We start from the raw sequence: 19707 nt of genomic DNA, 5'->3' as shown, positions 1-19707 counted from the left end.
TACCAAACAGCACCCCCTCCTTTTCCCCTTGGCTGATAATCAGATCTCTTATATTGAACATACTTGGAGGGTATTCTGAGGCTGGCAAGGGTTCATAATGAACTCTTGGTTGGGGTGGGGGGATCCACAATGTCCAGCACCAAAGGTAGCATCACCGGTGACTGAGCTAGTTAAGTCCTAAAGGACATAACTGCTAGAATAGACCTGAGGTAGTTGGGAATCCTACTTGGCCTCATTCTCACAGATTCTCCTTTCACCGATGTATCTGTGCAAAACAGACATTATGGAGACAAAGTCTCATCTTCACCTTGACAGTACCATCAACGGTATTGAGCGGTGAATGATGTGGCTTTTGAACAGATCTAGCAACTCCAAACTGGGCCTCCATGAGGTGCTGTGGGCCATCGTCAACAGCAGAAATGTACTCAACCACAATGTGTACCCTCAAGGCCCAGCAAATTCCCCACTCTGTCATTATCATCAAGGTGGGAGAGCAAACCTGGTTTAGTAGAGAATGCAGGAGGACCTGCCAGGAGCAATACTGTGCTTAGCTAAAATTGAAGTGTCAACCCAGTGACGCTACAACGTAGGAATTACTTGCATGTTAAACAGCAGAAGCAGCGATCAATAAACAAGGCCAAGTGATTGCACAATCAATGGATCAGCTCCAAACTCTGTAGGCCTGTCAGTCACTGGAGGAGGAGGCTGCATACATATCCCCATTCTCAAAGAAAGGAACTCACAAAACACCGTTACAGAACACAAGGCTGAAACATTTGCAAACATCTCAGCCAGGAATGCCAAGTAGATGATCCATCTCAGGTTCTTTTGAGATCCCTAACACCACAGATGCCCGTCAGCCAATTTGGTTCACTCCATTTGCTTTCAAGAAGCAGCAGAATACTACAGCATCTCTGAATCCTGACAACATTCCAGCAATAGTACTGAGGAAATGTAGCTCCAGAACTTGCTGCATCCCTAGCCAAGCTGTTGCAGAACACTCTCAACACTGGTATCTGCCTGGCCATGTGGAAAGTTACCCAGAAATGTCCCATACACACATCGGTCTCCTATCAGCAAAGTGAAGTAAGAAATTGTCGACAGTGCAGTCTCTTGGGATTTAGTCATCAGTAGTCAGCAGGATCACCCTCCCTCATGGCATTTTGGTTGCTCCCGCACCGAATGGACTTTAGCACTTCAGGAAGGCAGCTCTTCTCATAGACAATTATGATGAGCAAAGGAGTGACTCCTACATCTCACAAGTGAATAAAGAACATCTCCTCATGATGCTTATTTTGGACTCTGCTAGAGCAATTTGGCTTCTGACCACATTACAGTCTTTGTCCAAACATGTACAAAGCTAAGCTCCAGAAGTAAGGAGAAAGTGACCACGCTTGACATTGAGGCAACATTGGGCATCAAGGAACCCTGACAAAATTAAAGTCAATGGGAAAGGGGGTAAATCCCTCCATTGATTGGAGTCATACCTAGCACATAGGAAGATGGTTGTGGTTGTTGGAGGTCAGTCATCTCAGCTCCAGGACATCTCTGCAGGAGTTCCTCAGGGGAGTGTCCTAGGTTCCACCGTCTTCACCTGTTTCATCAATGATCTTCCCTTCATCATAAGGTCAGAAGTGGGGATGTTCGCCAATGATTGCAACATTTTCAGCACCATTTATGACTCCTCACATAGCGAAGTAGTCCATGTCATGTGCAGCTAGCCCTAGGAAATCTCCAATCTTGATCTGATAAGGGGTAATTAAAATTGCACAGCACGAGTGTGGTGTGAATAACCATCTCCGATAAAAGGAAATCTAATCATTTCCCTTTAACATTCATTGGCATTGCCACTACCATTACCATTACTGACATCCTGGTGGTTACCATTGACCAGAAACAGAATTGGATCTTGTTGTATAAATGCTGGGGCTACAAGAGAAAGTCAGATTTATGGAATCTAAGGCAAATAGCTCACTCCCTGACTCCTTAAAGCCAATCAGTATCTACAAGGTACAAGGCACAAAGGAGTGTAATGGAATACTCCTCTCTTGCCAGGATAGGTGCAGTTCCAACAACACTCCAGAATCTTTACCTTAGCCAGGACAAAGCTTGGACAATCCCAATCAAGCAATGGCAACATACCCACGATCTTTAGCATTCATTTCCTCCAGGATGGAAACCTTGGCAGCAGTGTGTAATGTCTACAAGATGCACTGCAGCAACTCACCAAGGCTCCGCCATCAGCATCTTTGAAACCTGTATGCTCTACCATCGCGAGGAACAAGGGCAGCAGATCCATAGTCACACCCCCAACTGTGATTTCCATTCAAAGCTCTACATCATCCTGACTTGGAAATATATCTGTTTCTTTACTGTCACTGGGTCAAAGTCCTGCAACTCTGTCAACACCGTGGGTGTCTTGAGTGCACATGGGCTGCAGTGGTTAAGAAGACGGTTCACCATTGCTACCACCACCAGTTAGGGATGAGCAACAAACACTGCTCAAGCTAGCGATGCTTATATCTCATAATTCATTCTTGAAAAATGGATAAACAGTCTTTCACTGGTACCTTTTTGACATTAGAATCTAGTGTATAGTTTTGAGAACCCTACTTTCAAAACACTTTGGAATGCAATGTTCAGTAAAGAGCTGAAGTAAAGATTTGTGGTTTTATAAAGAGAATTTTTTTTAAAGATACAATCCCATTGCAAACAAATGGAAGGCATGATTCAGGTTATGTTAAATTCTTGACAGTTACAAATGAGTCATGAGTAATTATTTCACTTGGATTACCAGCACAAAACCAGTGGAAGATGAGCTTAGCCTTAATACATTTTGCCTCACTGAATCTTAGATATGGTCTTCATTGGCTAAGCTAATTATTAGCTGTGTTGATGGATTAATTCAGGAAAGGTTGGAGAAATATCTGAGTCATGGCAAGATTAAACGATCACCAACATGAGACACATTCATTCATTCATGAAGTTGGCCAAATGCTATCTGTGAATTGCAGCAGACTAAGGTTGAACATTTGGTCATTTGACTTCACCACTTTTGGAGATCAGGGAGTTTTTTTCAGGCAGAACATTCCTCTGATGAGGTAAAATTCATGACAGAGTAAATGGTTTTGCTGGAGTGCTGTAACACAGCAACAAGCTAAAGAAGAGATCTCAGCGGTGTGAACATTTACTTTTGAGAAAGTTTAAACATCTGAGAAGAAGTGCTACATGGGCACAGTATGTTGAAGTGTGAATGAATCACAGCTTAAATCATTGGATATGAAGTTCTAGCTAATTCATCCTGTGAGCTATGGGAGTTTGGGGACTATTGGAGAATGAAAGAAAATGTTTTCACTTCAGGTGTGATCAGCAATTCCGATCAAAATTGTGCACACTTTGTTCTCCCTCCACAGTGCTTCACATACTAATTTGCATATTGCCAAAGACAAAATCTGTCATGAACCAGCCCAATAAGTGATATTTAAAACCTATTTTAAAGCAACACTCCCTTTAAAATTGTTGCTTGCTATATTTAAGGGTGGTACCTTGATGCAGCATGATTAATACAATGGGTTTATTGTACAAAGTAAAAACTTTCTGTCAACCATAAGCGTAAATTAGTGACTGTGACTTTATTTTCCACTATGGAATGCCTTTATGGTTCCTTAGTAAATTTGTAAGATGTTTTTATTTGCAAGTGTACTTAGTAATGTTTTTGTGCATAATAATTATACTTTAAATTTTTGAAGCCTCCTCAAATGTCTGCAGACAGTGAGGGCCAACTGTCAATGGTGACCAGTTTATAGAATGGCATGATGGCTCAGTGGTTAGCACTGCTGCTTTATAGTGCTATGCACCTGGGTTCAATCCCACCCTTGGGCAGCTGTTTGTTTGTGTGCAGTTTGCACATTCTCCCTGGGTTTTCTCCAACAGTCCAAAGACATGCAGGCAGGGTGGATTGGCTGTGCTAATTTGCACATAATGTCCAGAGATGTGCAGGTGAGGTGGATAAACCATGGCAAACACAATGACAAAGATGGGGTGGATCTAGGTGGGATGCTCTTCAAAAGGATTTAGGACTTGATGGATTGAAAGGCCTGCTTCCGCACTGTAGGGGTTCTATGATTCATCCTCAGGGTGTGGTCAGCATTGTGGACTATCGTGATTTTAAAACTAGGGCAAATAGATCAAGGAAAGTCAGCTTGTTCTTGACCCTCTGCTATCTTTTGCGCTGGTTATGCCAAACTTGAGGGGATTTGAGCACAATCAAGCAGAAATTCTACGCCTGGACATGTTTCGAGAAACGAGAGGAAAGTTAAGGCTTGCCCGTATTTGGTTCTAACTCAAAAATGACATTGGCAGAGTTCTGGGAACTGATAGCACATATGCCTCTTCTGTGTGCCAGGGAGTGAAACAATTCATTTTTCTTGAAGGATGCTTTTTGATTATCAGGGGCTCCATTTTCATTCTCACTAACTCCATTTATAGATGATGCAGTCATGTAGTAACAGTTCTTTTTGTACATGGTTTATTTTTACAGGTTCCTTCTTTGAGTAGATAAGACCACACAAACACCAGATTGCATAAATACATGTACATGTGATTACATCTTTCAACTTGGAATCCATAAGTAAGATGCTTTTTAATAATTTTTTAGAAACCAATCTCACACGATATATATTTGAATGCATTCGCCAAAGCAAAGAGCCAAGTCCATATCTTATTTAAAAATGATGTTGTATTAATATTGGTTTATTATTTCTGATTAGGAAAAAATGTAACTTGTAAATTTACAAATTCCTGAAAATCTTCGTAAAAAGTGAATGTCAGATGTCATCTAGCAAAACAGTTTACAGATTCCTTTATATTCTGAGCTTCCATATATAATTTTTAAAAATCAGCTATCCTGATTGCTTTCCCCTTTACAGAAATTCCTTGTGTGAGCCCTTTCCTGTCAGCACTTTGATTATCTTGAGAGGTTATAAACTTCAATTAACGTGGCGGGTGATGGTTAGAGTTAAATTATGCATAAAAGCTGTGGTACCTACCCAAACATTAGCGCATCAACCAGCATTTGGGCCTGGAGTGCTATTTTGTCTCCTCCAGTCTGGCACTGATGGGTATGCACCTTGCTGACCAGCTGCTGCTCCAGCCTCCTGAATCATTGCTGCGGGATGGCTCTGGGATCAGCTCGAGTAACCTCTCCAAGTATTCCAGGTTCCCTTCCACCTGCCCTTGCTGCTCCTTCGCTTGTGGTTGCTGTCTCGGCAAGAACAGCAAGAGTAGTGGGATGGGGGTGGGGGGAAGGGGGCCGGTGTGTGGGGGTTGGACTTGTAGTTGGTGGGGCTGAGGCAGTAGCATTCGAGACTGAATCTGTGACGGGAGGAACAGTTCCTCACAGATTCTGACTCTCGATCCTTTTTGCTAAAAGTGCTATGTCCAGCTCCCTCTAATGAACTGGGCCCAACAGCTTCCTGTAGTAGAGAATTCCACAGGTTCACAACTCTGAGTGAAGAAATTCTTTGTCATCTTTGTCATGAATGGCTTACCCCTCATTCTTAGATTGTGACCCCTAGTTTGGGACTTCCACAACATTGAGGACATTCTTCCCACATCTCGCCAATCCAATTCCATAAGGATTTTAGATGTTTCAGTGAGGTCACCCTCATTCCTCTAAATTCCAGTGAGTATAAACCTAGCAAATCCAGTCTCTCTCATGAACTGGATTGAGCTTTTTGAAAAAGTAACAAAGAAGATTGATGAGGGCAGAGTGGTAGATGTTATCTATATGGACTTCAGTAAGGTGTTTGACATGGTTCCCCATAGAAGACTGGTTGGCAAGGTTAGATCTCATGGAATACAGGGAGAACTAGCCATTTGGATACAGAACTGGCTCAAAGGTAGAAGACAGAGGGTGGTGTTGTAGGGTTGTTTTTCAGGCTGGAGGCCTGTGACCAGTGAGTGCCACAAGGATCGGTGCTGGGTCCACTACTTTTCATCATTTATATAAATGATCTGGATGTGAGCATAAGAGGTAGAGTTAGTAAGTTTGCAGATGACACCAAAATTGGAGGTGCAGTGCACAGTGAAGAAGGTTACCTCAGATTACAACAGGATCTTGACCAGATGGGCCAATAGGCTGAGGAGTGGCAGATAGAGTTTAATTTTGATAAATATGAGGTGCTGCATTTTGGGAAAGCAAATCTTAGCAAGGACTTATACACTTAATGGTAAAGTCCTATGGAGTGTTGCTGAACAAAGAGACCTTGGAGTGCAGGTTCATAGCTCCTTGAAAGTAGAGTCGCAGATAGATAGGATAGTGAAGAAGGCTTTTGGTATGCTTTTGTTTATTGGCCAGAGTATTGAGTACAGGAGTTGGGAGGTCATGTTGTGTCTGTACAGGATGTTGGTTAGGCCGCTTTTGGAATATTGCATGCAATTCTTGTCTCCTTCCTATCGGAAGGATGTTGTGAAACTTGAAAGGGTTTAGAAAAGATTTACAAGGATGTTGCCAGGGCTGGAGGATTTGAGCTGCAGGGAGAGGTTGAATAGGCTGGGGCTGTTTTCTCTGGAGCGTTGGAGGCTGAGGGGTGACCTTATAGAGGTTTATAAGATCATGCAGGGCATGGTTAGGATAAATAGACAAAGTCCTTTCCTGTGTTGGTGGAGTCCAGAACTAGAGGGCATAGGTTTCAGGTGAGTGGGGAAAGATATAAAAGAGACCTAAGGGGCAACCTTTTCATGCAGAGGATGGTACGTGTATGGAATGAGCTGTCAGAGGATATGGTGGACGCTAGTACAATTGCAACATTTAAAAGGCATTTGGATTGGTATATGAATAGGAAGGGTTTGGAGGATATGAGTTGGGTGCTGGCAGGTGGGACTAGGTTGGGTTGGGATATCTGGTTGGCATGGACGTGTTGGACTGAAGGGTCTGTTTCCGAGCTGTTCATCTCTATATGTCAGTCCTGACATTCCAGAATCAGTGCTGAATCTTCGCTGGGCTCCCTCATTAGTAAGAATGTCGTTCCTCAGACCAAAACTGCACGCAGTCATTGAGGAGAAAGTGAGGTCTGCAGATGCTGGAGATCAGAGCTGAAAATGTGTTGCTGGAAAAGCGCAGCAGGTCAGGCAGCATCCAGGGAACAGGAGAATCGACGTTTTGGGCATAAGCCCTTCTTCAGGAAAACAGGAGAATCGACGTTTCGGGCATAAGCCCTTCTTCAGGAACAGCCCGAAACGTCGATTCTCCTGTTCCCTGGATGCTGCCTGACCTGCTGCGCTTTTCCAGCAACACATTTTCAGCGCTGCACACAGTCATTGAACTGCCTTCCTCGGGGGAGTTTATAAGGGGTTAATTAGTAGAGGTATGTGTCATCAGTTAATAATTATTTACCTGTAACTGGTCTATTCCTTTGTAATAAGTATTAATTCTTAATAAGAATGGAATGCAAAGCAATGCTGTGGGTCAACCTGCAACTGAAAGAAAGTTAAATAAGGGTTTTATGCAAACTTTAATTATTACTTCCTGGAGTCATCAATAAGGTAAATCAGGGCTTAATTCCCAGTCTGCTTCCCCAGTGAGGCATGATAGTATTTTGAATGTTGCTGTGGAATTGGCACATGGGAAACCTAGTTTGCGGGTGAATAACTAGATCAACTGCAGGTGTTTCATCCGGTTCTGGGGCCCACGTTCTAGGAATGATGCAAAGCTGTTTTGAGAGAGTGAAGGAGTGATTCCTGAGTGTATTTCCAGGGGTGAGGAACGTGCGTCAATTGGAGAATTTACGGAGGTTCTCTTTGGAGAAGAGAAGGTTCTGAGGAGATTTAATAGCGGTATTCAAAATCATGAGGGATCTGCTTAGATGGGGTAAAATATTCCCCATGGTGGAAGGATCAAGAATAAGAGTTCATAGATTTAAGATAAGAAGCAGTGGAGACTTGACGAAAAGTGTTTCCACCCAATGTCATCGAGTCATAAAGATGTACAGCATGGAAACAGACCCTTCGGTCCAAATTGTCCATGCCGACCAGATATCCCAACCCAATCTAGTCCCACCTGCCAGCACCCAGCCAATATCCCTCCAAATCCTTCCTATTCATATACCCATCCAGATGCCTTTTAAATGTTGCAATTGTACTAGCCTCCACTACTTCCTTTGGCAGGTCATTCCATACATGGACCACCCTCTGCATGAACAAAATTGTCCCTTATGTCCCTTTTAAATCTTTTCCCTGTCACCCTAAACTTATGCCTTCTAGTTCTGGACTCCCTCACCCCAGGGTAAAGACCTTGTCTATTTCCCCTATCCATGCCCCTCATGATTTTATAACCTCTATAAGGTCACCCCTCAGCCTCCGATGCCCAGGGAAAACAGCCCTAGCCTATTCAACCTCTCCCTGTAGCTCAAATCTTCCAACCCTCGCAACATCCTTGTGAATCTTTTCTGAACACTTTCAAAGTTCACAGTATCCTTTTGATAGGAGGGCGACCAGAATTGCATGCAATATTCCAAAAGTGGCCTAACCGATGTCCCGTACAGCTGCAACATGACCTCCCAACTCCTGTACTCAATACTCTGACCAATAAAGGAAAGCATACCAAACGCCTTCTTCACTATCCTATCTACCGGCGACTCTACTTTCATGGAGCTATGAACCTGCAATTCAAGGTCTCTTTGTTCAGTAACACTCCCCAAGACCTTACCATTAAGTGTATAAGTCCTACCCTGGTTTGCCTTTTCAAAATGTAGCACCTTAATTATCAAAATTAAAGTCCATCTGCCACTCCTCGGCCCCATTGGCCCATCTGATCGACATCCCATTGTACTCTGAGGTAACTTTTTTCGCTGTCCACTACACCACTGATTTTGGTGTCATCTGCAAACTTACTAACTCTGCCTCGTATGTCCATATCCAAATCATTTATATAAATGATGAAAAGCAGTGGACCCATCACTGACCCAATGTGTGGGTCGGATCTGGAACTCACTGCCTGAGAATTTGGTGAAGGCAGTTTTGATCGAGCCATTCAAGGGAAAGTTGGATTATTTTCTGAAAATGAAGAACGTACAAGGTTACTGGGAGAAATTGTGGAAACGGTACTCTGTAAATGACTCCTCCAGATGGCTAGCACAGAAAGGAATGGCTGCCTCCGGTGTTTGTAACCATTCTATGATTCAGTTATAGAGGTGAGGGATACAAATACACTTGATATTAGCTCATATTTCTTTGATCTCCATTTTGTACTTTGGCCCCTTTGTACCTAAGATGGTGCTGGGAATGGTGACTTTGTACACTTTTCACTGAAGTCTTGTGTTCCTGTACTTGAGTACGTGTGAAGATAAAACCTAATTTTAATTCGAACTAGCAATGGTTCTATCAGAAACAGCCTCTTTGGCTCAGCAAGGCAATATCAGTCCTTTACTCTCTCTCTCTCTATCTCTCTCTTTCTCTAACCCACCCCCCCACCCCTCTCTGTCCTCTCTCTCTCCCTCTGCTTAAACAATAAAAACAGAAGTTGTTAGAAAAGCTCAGCAAGTCTGGTAGCATCTGTGAAGAGAAATCAGAGTTAATGTTTTGGGTGGTGGAGTCACCAGTTCTGAGGAAGGGTCCAGAGACCTGAAAAGTTAACTTTGATTTGTCTTCACAGATACTGCCAGACTTGCTGACCTTTTCCAGCAACTTCTGTTTTTGTTTCTGAGTTACAGTGTTTGTTTGGTTTTTATTTAGTACTCTCTCTCTGCTTACCCTGCATCTCCTTTAATATTGTTATTTTCTCACATAACTAATTCTCATGCAGAATCTTTTGGCAACAACTTATAGCAAAGAATTTTGCATTCTACGATCATTTTCCAAAGCTCCCAAACTCACATTTAATTCCTTATTCTTAGCTTAAAATTGTGTTATCATATCTTATCAATCAGCCTGGAAATCCTCGTTATCATTTTAACACTTTAACCCTGGCTGCAGGAAAGAAAACCAAACTTCCTCTGTCTCTTTTAGTAACATTAACACTTACAGTGTAGTCACATTGTACACAATTTACATTAGCCATTTTCATTTTCCTTTTATACGCTTTCTTTAATAATGAGTTGGTTACTCTGTGTCGTTCCATCCATTATTCTTAGATCCCAATACATCATTCCATACTTCATGCTTTTTTACATTGAGCTCCGTGCATTATCCATCTCAAACTCTTGGAAGCCTTTGCGTAGTCCTTGAGTCTGTTTACTGCTATCATCATTTTCCATCAAAGTCTGCCATACCCCCAAGTCTGGTTTTATCAAAAAATACTGTACCTTCAATCCCTAAATCCAGTTCATCGATCGTATTTGGCAACCAAGACCCAGCATGAGACTATGCTTCTGCCGTTCAATATTTCCATCTACATCTCCTTCAACACTATTTTCTTGGCCATAACTCTATCATTAGAGTACCTTAACTATTGCGTGCTAATCTACATAAACCACATCCTTCACTTTGAGTCTGTTCTGTTGTTTCTCCAAACGATATTGTAAATTTGATTAACCACAATTGACATATGAGAAATTCATGGTGAAATGCCGTAATAATTAGTTTTCCAGGTGTTTATCTGGCATATTTATCAAAACAAAAAACGTTATGGTCTGGTTTTTTTCCTATCTCTTGTTTTAAAGAGAGGTCCTGTCCTCTGGTATTGTCTGCCTTTTCAGAGTTTTGGAAAATCAGAGTACGATACCGTACTACTTCGTCCCTTGATCCCTTCAAGGACATTTCAGGTCCTGGCAGCTTGTATACCTTGGTAATGATAGCAGTAATAGGAGCTCTTGATTACTGTTTTTTATCATGTATAAAAATGGCCAACGTGGTCCTTCATAAAGCCTTATGAAGGAGGTACTAAGAGGGTTAAGCAAGAACTTGGTTAAAGAAGTAGATAATTAGTGAAATGGAAAAATGGAGCGAATAAATGGAGGCAGGGAATTGCAGGTCATGTGGCCTAGGCAGATGAATGGAAATAGTGGGGAAAAGGAAGAAAGGAATGCACAATGGGTGAGAGTTGAAGATAATTGTTCTCTCTCAGCAGTGTGACGGTCCAGAAATCCACAATATTCACCCAACCAAAGCAAACATGCTCAGCACAAGTATCTTCCCTTTTAAGGTACACAAATGTAACTTGCAGCACTGTTAAATGGACTATCCCAATCAAGGTTTCACACAGCAAAGTAGAAGTAACAAGAAACAAATACGGAAATTGCGGGAAAAGTTCAGCAGGGTCTGGCAGCATCTGTGGAGAGAAATCAGAGTTAACATTTCGGGTCAGGTGACGCTTCCTCAGAACGCTAGGAGTAAAGAAAATATTGTTTTGAGTAGAAAGTTTTGTGAGGAGAGTGGGAGATTACAGAGGTAGGGCTGGACAATGTCAAGTGTTGAAGTGTTGTAGATCAAGAGAGCATGGGGTAATGTGTGAGCAGAACATGGCTGGGGGTGGGATGTGATGGCAGAATTCAGCATGATCCCCGATGGGAGGATGGCTGGGGCACTGTCAAATCAGTTGAGTTTGGAGGTGACAAAATCCTGAATGGTGCTTTCTGGGGCAGAGGAGTTGAGATAAGAAAAGAAATGGAAGTAAGTGGTCTTTAGGACAGAGGCAACTCAACTTGAAGCCAAATCAAAATTTGTGTCTGCAAACAGACTGTTTCAGCTGAGACAGTAACCAGTGCAATTGGTGGCAAGAACATGTGTTTTTAAGGATTTATTTTGCTAACCCTCCCATCTCAAAATTTGTTCCTTGATTTCCTTAGGGGTCCCATTGCAATCATCATTAACTTGTAAATATTCTCTCATATCACTTTGTAGCTTTTCCAATTTTCTTTGCAACGTATTTCATATCAGTTCTGATTTACATTTCATCTCGACTATAAATATTAAACACTGCTTCTACTGTTACAATCTTAATAAACACCAGTCATTTTCTTAAAAAAAAACCCAATATCCCAGTTAATTATTCAAATAATGATGCCACAAAAGATTTAAAACACAAGAATTTTTAGTATAAAGGATTTAGACAAAGCAAACAATTAGCATTATTTTTGACAATCTCTTATACTCTCAATGCCAGAAGATAAACATGAATTGGTCAATTATGAACTAAATTACTCATCAAAAAGCCGATACAACTAAGACAAATCTAAGGAATTGGCTGAGCAATTTACTTAGAATATAGGGAGTCAAAATCAGTCACAAAAGGTCCTCCCTCCTGTGGAGGGAGTGAGGGAGTCTTCCTCACTCCCTCCACAGCAGCAAACCACATCCAACCAGAGTCCCATGGGCATCTGATGGTGCACGTATGTGGAACGTTCTCAGCTTGGTGTGGAAGACCAATACTATCTTCAAGCAACAAAAACAGCTACTGAACTGAGTAGTTGCTTATTCTCAGCTTCTAGATCTGGCCTCTGTTTTCTTCAGCTTGCCTGCTATGCACATTTTATATTTTCAAGTAGTTTCAATCTCCCCAGAAGTTAGTTTCCAATCTCAGCTACAAATTTAGTTTCTCTTTGTGGCTGTTTTTTTTTCCAGTTAGGGTCCATCTAAAACAAAACAAAAGCTCTCAAAGCACAAATACCATCACGTTGACTACATAGCCAAATTTAATTTAATTTTCCTCTTCAAGCATGAACTGCTCCCATTTCCTCTTCCTTTACAGGAATGCATTGGGCCATGCAAGCTTTCCATTTCCTGTATTAATACTGCCTATTTTTGGTCTGCAGTTCTAGTTGATCATTTGTATTCCATTTTAATCCATGCGAAATCCATACTAAAATTTTAAATTAAATACCCTTTCTTTTAATAATGAATCCTATTGTGTTCAAATTTTCCCCAAAGTTCCCCTACTTTTAGCTTGTCTATTTTCACTGCTTTCTGATCCAGAACATGATCAAGGATCACTTCATTTCTTTAAGTGTAGCAACCCAGTGACTGAGGGAGGATATGTTCTGAATGCACTTCATAGTTTCTGTACTTACATAGTGAACTTTACTGCATTTAGGATGGCTGACCCAAGATCTATATTAATAGGTGGTACTGGGGCTGAATGGTGGGTCAGTGGTTAGCACTGCTATCTCACAGTACCAGGGTCCTAGGTTTGATTCTATGTTTGGGCAACTGTCCGTGTTGAGTTTGCACATTCTGCCCATGTCTGTGTGGGTTGTCTCCCGCAGACTAAAGGTGTGAAAATTGTAAGAACAACGGAGTTTGTTCAAACAATAGCACAGCAATGAGTTACAATTTTAACATAGCGAGGTTACTAGCAAGAGAAAGGGTGGGTAGGATGACGATAACTGGGGCTTAGGAGGAACAAGATGAATATCAGAGGAGCAGTAAAGATTGTATCAATTAATAATAAGTATTATTTTTGACGGAAATTGTATTGCAAGGGAGATGCTGGAGGCTTGAGAAGGGAATTCATTTTTAATTGCACTTGAGTAGATGATGGTGTAAGAGCATCTTTGAGTCGAAAACAGCATGTATTGAAACCTTGGGTATGTGAGCTTCTTTCTTGAGGAGTAGACAGGATAAAGGAAACCAGCTAGTTGGAAGCAACTTTATCGTCTGAAGGAAAGGTGGAGTTCTCTTTGAAAACAGGAGAGATTGTGAGGTCAAGATTATAAATAAAGCCTCAAGATGGAGTGAAGGTCTTTTTAATTTATTCATTTGTGGGATGCAGACATTGCTGGCTTGGTCAGCATTTATTGCCCGGCCCTAGTTACCACTTGAGAAGATGGTGGTAAAATGCCTTCTTGAACCATGAGGGAATTCCAGGGTTTTGGCCAACGACACCAAAGGAATGGTGATATATTTCCAAGTTAGGATGGTGAGTTGAACTTGCAGCTGGAAGAATATACAATCAAAACAGCAAGTGCTGGAGAAACTCAGCGGGCCTGGTAGCATCTGTGGAAAGGAGTAACAGAGTTAATGTTTTGAATCTGGGATGACTTTCTTTGAGTTCTGAAGAATAGTCCTCTTGGATTTGAAACAGTTCAGTCTGTTACTCTCTCTCCAGCTGCTACCAGACCTGCTGAGTTTCTCCAGCAATTTCTGTTTCTATTTCAGATATCCTGCATTCTCAGTACTGTGCTTTTTATTTGAGGGAGAATTTTTAGTTGAGTGTGCAAGGCATGTTTAGCTCCAATTAAACACTTTGGCAACCTTTTTATGTATTCATATTTTAGTTGTGCACACGTTGTACCTGCTCATAACACCATTTATACTATTTAATGTCACCCTTTTGTTGTAGAGACCACTCTCAAAGCTTGATTTTTACTTTAAGTTGATTTCAAAAGTCTGCTTTCAGGTGTTTTGTGCCCACAAATGATGGTGCCCATTTGTTGCGTTTTGCTTTCTCTATGTGGCTTCTGTTGATCTTGTACAAGGTGACTTACCTGGAGGTGGTGTTTTCCTTCTCAAACCGACAGGTCTCTGCGCTGAAAAGCTACATGGCGTACACACTAACCCCAGATCCTGCCGCACTTGTCGGCTCAGCCCAGTGCTGCGTCTGTAAAGTGGAGCTCTCTGTATCTGGTCAGAATCTCCTAGACAGGGATGTCACGTCGAAATCTGATCCATTCTGCGTCGTGTTCATGGATAACAATGGAAAATGGTCAGAGGTAGGAGAATAATTATTGTGCTGTCCGGATAAAGCATGTAACTTCAGCCTGCCTCAGTCAGTTCATAAAAATAGTTTTGAATGAGCGCGGTTTCCTTTTGAAAAAGGTCTGACTGGGGAAACCTGGCAGAAAATGGAGATGTGTAGAAAGAGATGAAGTGACCAAGGCAAGAGACGGAAGATTAAAGGATCTGATCATTCACTTACCCCTCTTTTCCCCTATAAGCCTTCATTCCCTTGCTGATTAGTATGTCTCATATACAAAATAAGAACGCAGCCTTTACCTTTTGGGAGTTGGAATCCAAAGAGAGGGAGGTGATGGAATATGAAAGGCATGAAATGACAACAGTGGAGCTAGAAATGTAGGTTTAAAAACCAGGCACCTGCTGCACCCAGACAGGACAGGACACTCAGGTGCCAGTGAGTAAGAACTTCATTGCAGTGCCCAAACAGACACAGGAAGGCATTGGGCAAGTTGACTTAAAAGCCCCAGGGCTGCACCAACACTGTTGGCGTCAAGCTGCAGCTGGCACACCAGTGTCTGGCTGCCTCCATGCACTGTTTGGTGTTTGCTATGGAAAACCAGGTTGGGCTGGATCAGTTCACAGATTGTATACATCATCACTCCATTAGCCTAGCGCCATTGACAAGGTGAGGGGGGACTGAGGGACCCTGGCCTCACTCTTTACATAGAATCAGGGTGGTGCCAGTGAGCGTGCAGTCAGAGGAGGAACCCCATGCTGGCTTTGTGGAAGTCTCCTGTCAGGATGCCCACACTCTTCCTGCCACCCTTGTCCATTTGGGCAGTCGAGTCAAAGAGGTGTATCTACCTTTGGGCAGGATACGCTCATCATGTCTCGGGTCCTCCTGCTGCAAACACCCTGAAGATCGCCCAACCAAAACTCCAATGGGCATAGGCTCTACTGGAGGGTGGTCTTCTACTTCAACCATGTAGTGTGTAGCACTACATCCCAGTGCTACACACAGATGTAGTGGAAGGGAAGGGGAGAAGCCTCTGACATCACATAGTTGGCATGGTTAACACTTCATTTTAAATACCTCCCCACGTTTGTAAATACAAAGTTCACTTTTCATTGTTAGCTGTGTGAGAGAATGTCTGTTTAGCCATAACTGTAACACTGAAGGTACAGGGGCCTTCTTTCCCACTTCATGAGGGTTTACACTCCAATGTGTGACAGTAGCAGCTCCCACAGCATGTGCAGGCTGTAGGAACTTGGAAAGTGCTCACTAACTCATCACTGAGAGCAGATCTTTCCAGGCCAGAATACATTGCTAGCACATCATAGCCAGGTGTGAGTCTCATTCCCGGTGCTCTATGATGTGGTGCTTGGGGCAAACAGTGGACTGCACACTGTAGAGTAGTGCCTAAAGTTCACACAAAAAAGCATAGGGCTCTTGCAAGTGTGTTTCAGTTTTAGTATTAAGTGTCTGTGTAATGCTGTTGCCCATTAAGGGATCTCATATCGATGAGAGAACAAAGCATGTAGCCCACCCACTTTCAAGGGATAGTGGGAACTATTTCCAGCTCCATTGTGCACTTGTTATTACAGGCCTGATAGAAGGAAACAATGGTCACTCCTCAGGCAGAGGGTCCTAGCCTCTTATCTTTGGTGAACTCCCAAATATTCAAATTCCTTCCTTGGTAACCTCCCAGTCGATTCTCCGGTTTCAAGTTCCTAAGGTCCAATCTTATCTAAACCTTTACCTTGTACTTTGTCCCACAGACTGAGAGATATTCAGTCAGCATGCGCAATAAACTAGTCCATTGTGTTCCCCTCACCCCCCGGCATTGAAGCCAGAGTGTTACTGACTGTTGATGAGGCCCCCCCCTCCCCCCCACTTCCCACATAATCCCTTTCCCTTCAAGGCTCTATATTCTCCCTCCTTGCTCCCCCACAACTCTGTTAAGTATTTTGTTGCCTCACTTCACAATTTCTATCCCCTCTGCACCCCAGCATATTGCCTCTAATCACCACAACTGAGTTGCCCAACTTCCCTCCCACAGCAGCACCCCTGACAACTCTCCCTTGTCTTTTAATGGAAGGACCCTCAGAAATGCCTTCCTGCCTTGGCCACCTCTGGACAGACAGGCCCAACTAATGGCTGATCAGACCCCTGACTGATCTCTGTGCAGCTCTCTGACTGATCCATTGCCTAGACTGTAGAGGTACCATCTCACAGATCCTGATTGTGATAACCCCCTGGATCAAGTGACTAACTGTCCTCAAGCCCCTGGACTGACATCAGTGGCTGATCTTGATTTATTATACCCAGACACCCCCACCCCCTCTGACTGTAAACTGTCTCCATGATTTGACTGACAATTCTACTCCTTTAGAAATTGAGAAATGGTCATTTGGCTGAGGAATGTGAAGTTGTGCAGGCTGCTGGTACACGGTGCTGCTGTGAGAGAGATGTAGTGTTGTAGAGCGACGTGACTAATAGTTGCTGACAACCAGGATGAGTTACTCGGTTTTGTGTCAGCACTAAAAAGGTGAGGCAGGACTGAGAGCATCTAAGCTCTGGATGAAGGAGGGAAACAGGGCTGGGATGCTGTCAGCATCAAAGTGAGTGAGTGCTGAGAGAGCAAGCGAGCAGCCCTGAGATGTAGCCTGGTCCAGTCCACGCCGCGAGTGTCCTCCCCCCGGGCCGACTCTCCTTGCTGTACGAAAGCTGCCAGTTCACTCCAAATTGCAGCATTGAAGTACAAAACTCTCTTGGATGTGAATTAATGATTTGCCAAGAGGGTGCGGCGAGGCTGGGTGCATGTCAGATGCCAACATCCTATTGGTGGTAGGCGATTATTGCCCAGAGTGTGTTCTGAGATATGGTGCCAAGTATCCAAGATGGAAGTTGACAGATACCCGCTCTGACTTCTATGTCGGGAATTGTAAATGTCTAGTTTCTATCCAGCGGGTGGGAGAGTATAGAAACTGTATATTTATGAGGGGAGATTAGCTGGTAGTGCATGCTAATACATGCAGTAGGCCTCTCATCACATTTACTCGGAAATTGGGACTTCTTGCTCTTGAAGTTGGAAGCTCCTTTCTGGAAACCTCACCCAGTTTTCCCAACTGTCTCACTATGGCCCAAACTATTCATTTCCTGTGATCATTTCGTCCATCGAATACCGAAATCTACTGAATTCCCGTATTTGATGCATCTGGAAAATTCATAATCAATTCCCAAGCTTAATACAGGCAAGTTTAATATTTCTTACGTTATTTGTGTTAGAAATGTGGGAATTACCTGGCACAGCTGCATCTATTGTCCAACTCTTGTTAGGCCAACTTTTTTGAAGGTTAAAGAGTGTGGTGCTGGAAAAGCACAGCCAGTCCGGCAGCATGAGAGTCGTAGAATGGAATCCCTAAAGTGTTGGAAACAGACCCTTCAGCCCAACAAGTTCACACCAACCCTCTGAAGAGTAACCCACCCAGACCTATTCCCTTACCCTATATTTACCCCCTGACTAATGTACCTAACCTACACATCCCTGAACATTATGGGCAATGTTGCTTGGCCAATTCATTTAACCTGCACATCTTTGGAATGTGGGAGGAAACCCGCACAGCCACAGGGAGAACATGCAAACTCCACACAGACAGTTGTCCGAGGCTGGAATCATGCCCGGGTCCCTGGTGCTATGAGGCAGCAATGCTAACCACTGAGCCACTGTGCCACCTCATAAGCACTAATGCTCAAAATGTTGCCTCTCCTGCTCCTCGGATGCTGCCTGACCGGCTGTGCTTTTCCAGCACCACATTCTCGACTCGGATCTCCAGCATCTGCAGACCTCACTTCCTCTGATGTTTTTGAAAAGCTGGGTTGTAATTTATCACAATGGAGTGGCTTGAGGACCAGTTCAGAGTTAAGTTAAGAATCAGAGCTGAAAATGTGTTGCTGGAAAAGCGCAGCAGGTCAGGCAGCATCCAAGGAACAGGAGAATCGACGTTTCGGGCATGAGCCCTTCTTCAGGATGCTGATCTTCAGCATCTGCAGTCCTCACTTTCTCCTTAAGTTAAGAATCAGTCATGTTGGTGAGAGACAGTTGACGCCTATAGTCCAGACTTATGCAGACCAAACAAGAAGATGCAACGAGTAAATTCGTTTTGTTAGTAATTAAGACTGGTGTTTCCTTAAAGTAGAAAAACTGTTTTATTTCTTCAGAAGTAGTTCTTGTGAAGGTTAATTACCTTCTCTGATTATTTTCTGTATTGCAGAGTGAGAGATAAAATCGTTCTATAAAGATACAAACTTGTAAATTTGCACTTTAATCAGTATTTTGCAGATTGTGTTTGTGTCCCCTTTAGTTGTAAATAGCTGTTAGCTGTTGTAGAGTGTCTATCTGAGTTCATCGTTGAAGAACAGCATGGCATTCTTTAAAATAGAAAAATGACCTCTGGCAATTTCATAGAGGTAAAATCAAAAAATGTGATACTTAGTCACTAAGGGCAAGTTATAGTGTCATAGAGTCATAGAGATGTACAGCGTGGAAACAGACCCTTTGGTCCAACCCGTCCACACCGACCAGATATTCCAACCCGATCTAGTCCCACCCGCCAGCACCCGGCCCATATCCCTCCAAACCCTTCCTATTCATATACCCATCCAAATGCCTCTTAAATGTTGCAATTGTCCCAGCCTTCACCACTTCCTCTGGCAGCTCATTCCATACACGTACCACCCTCTGCGTGAAAACGTTACCCCTTAGGTCTCTTTTATATCTTTCCCCTCTCACCCTAAACCTATGCCCTCTAGTTCTGGACTCCCCGATCCCAGGAAAAAGACTTTGTCTATTTATCCTACCCATGCCCCTTATGATTTTATAAATCTCTATAAGGTCACCCCTCAGCCTCCGACGCTCCAGGGAAAACAGCCCCAGCCTGTTCAGCCTCTCCCTATAGCTCAAATCCTCCAACCGTGGCAGCATCCTTGTAAATCTTTTCTAAACCCTTACAAGTTTCACAACATTTTTCCGATAGGAAGGAGACCAGAATTGCACGCAATATTCCAACAGTGGTCTAACCAATGTCTGTACAGCT

The 19707-nt window shown here is 43.0% G+C and overlaps 1 protein-coding gene across 3 annotated transcripts in view; it reads left to right on the top strand.

The window, feature by feature from the left end:
* The window catches only part of cpne2 (copine II), a 272940-nt gene that overhangs the window by 37937 nt on the left and 215296 nt on the right, over positions 1–19707 (top strand). For all 3 annotated transcript variants that reach the window (XM_043707144.1, XM_043707142.1, XM_043707143.1), the window contains exon 2: positions 14454–14645. In XM_043707144.1, the coding sequence (XP_043563079.1) occupies positions 14454–14645 (192 nt within the window). The remainder of the gene's footprint in view (positions 1–14453; positions 14646–19707) is intronic.

Source organism: Chiloscyllium plagiosum, chromosome 17, assembly GCF_004010195.1.
Source record: "Chiloscyllium plagiosum isolate BGI_BamShark_2017 chromosome 17, ASM401019v2, whole genome shotgun sequence".
Lineage (NCBI taxonomy): Eukaryota > Metazoa > Chordata > Chondrichthyes > Orectolobiformes > Hemiscylliidae > Chiloscyllium > Chiloscyllium plagiosum.
Note: the sequence above shows the minus strand (reverse complement) of the source record. Positions and strands in the feature narration are given on the sequence as shown.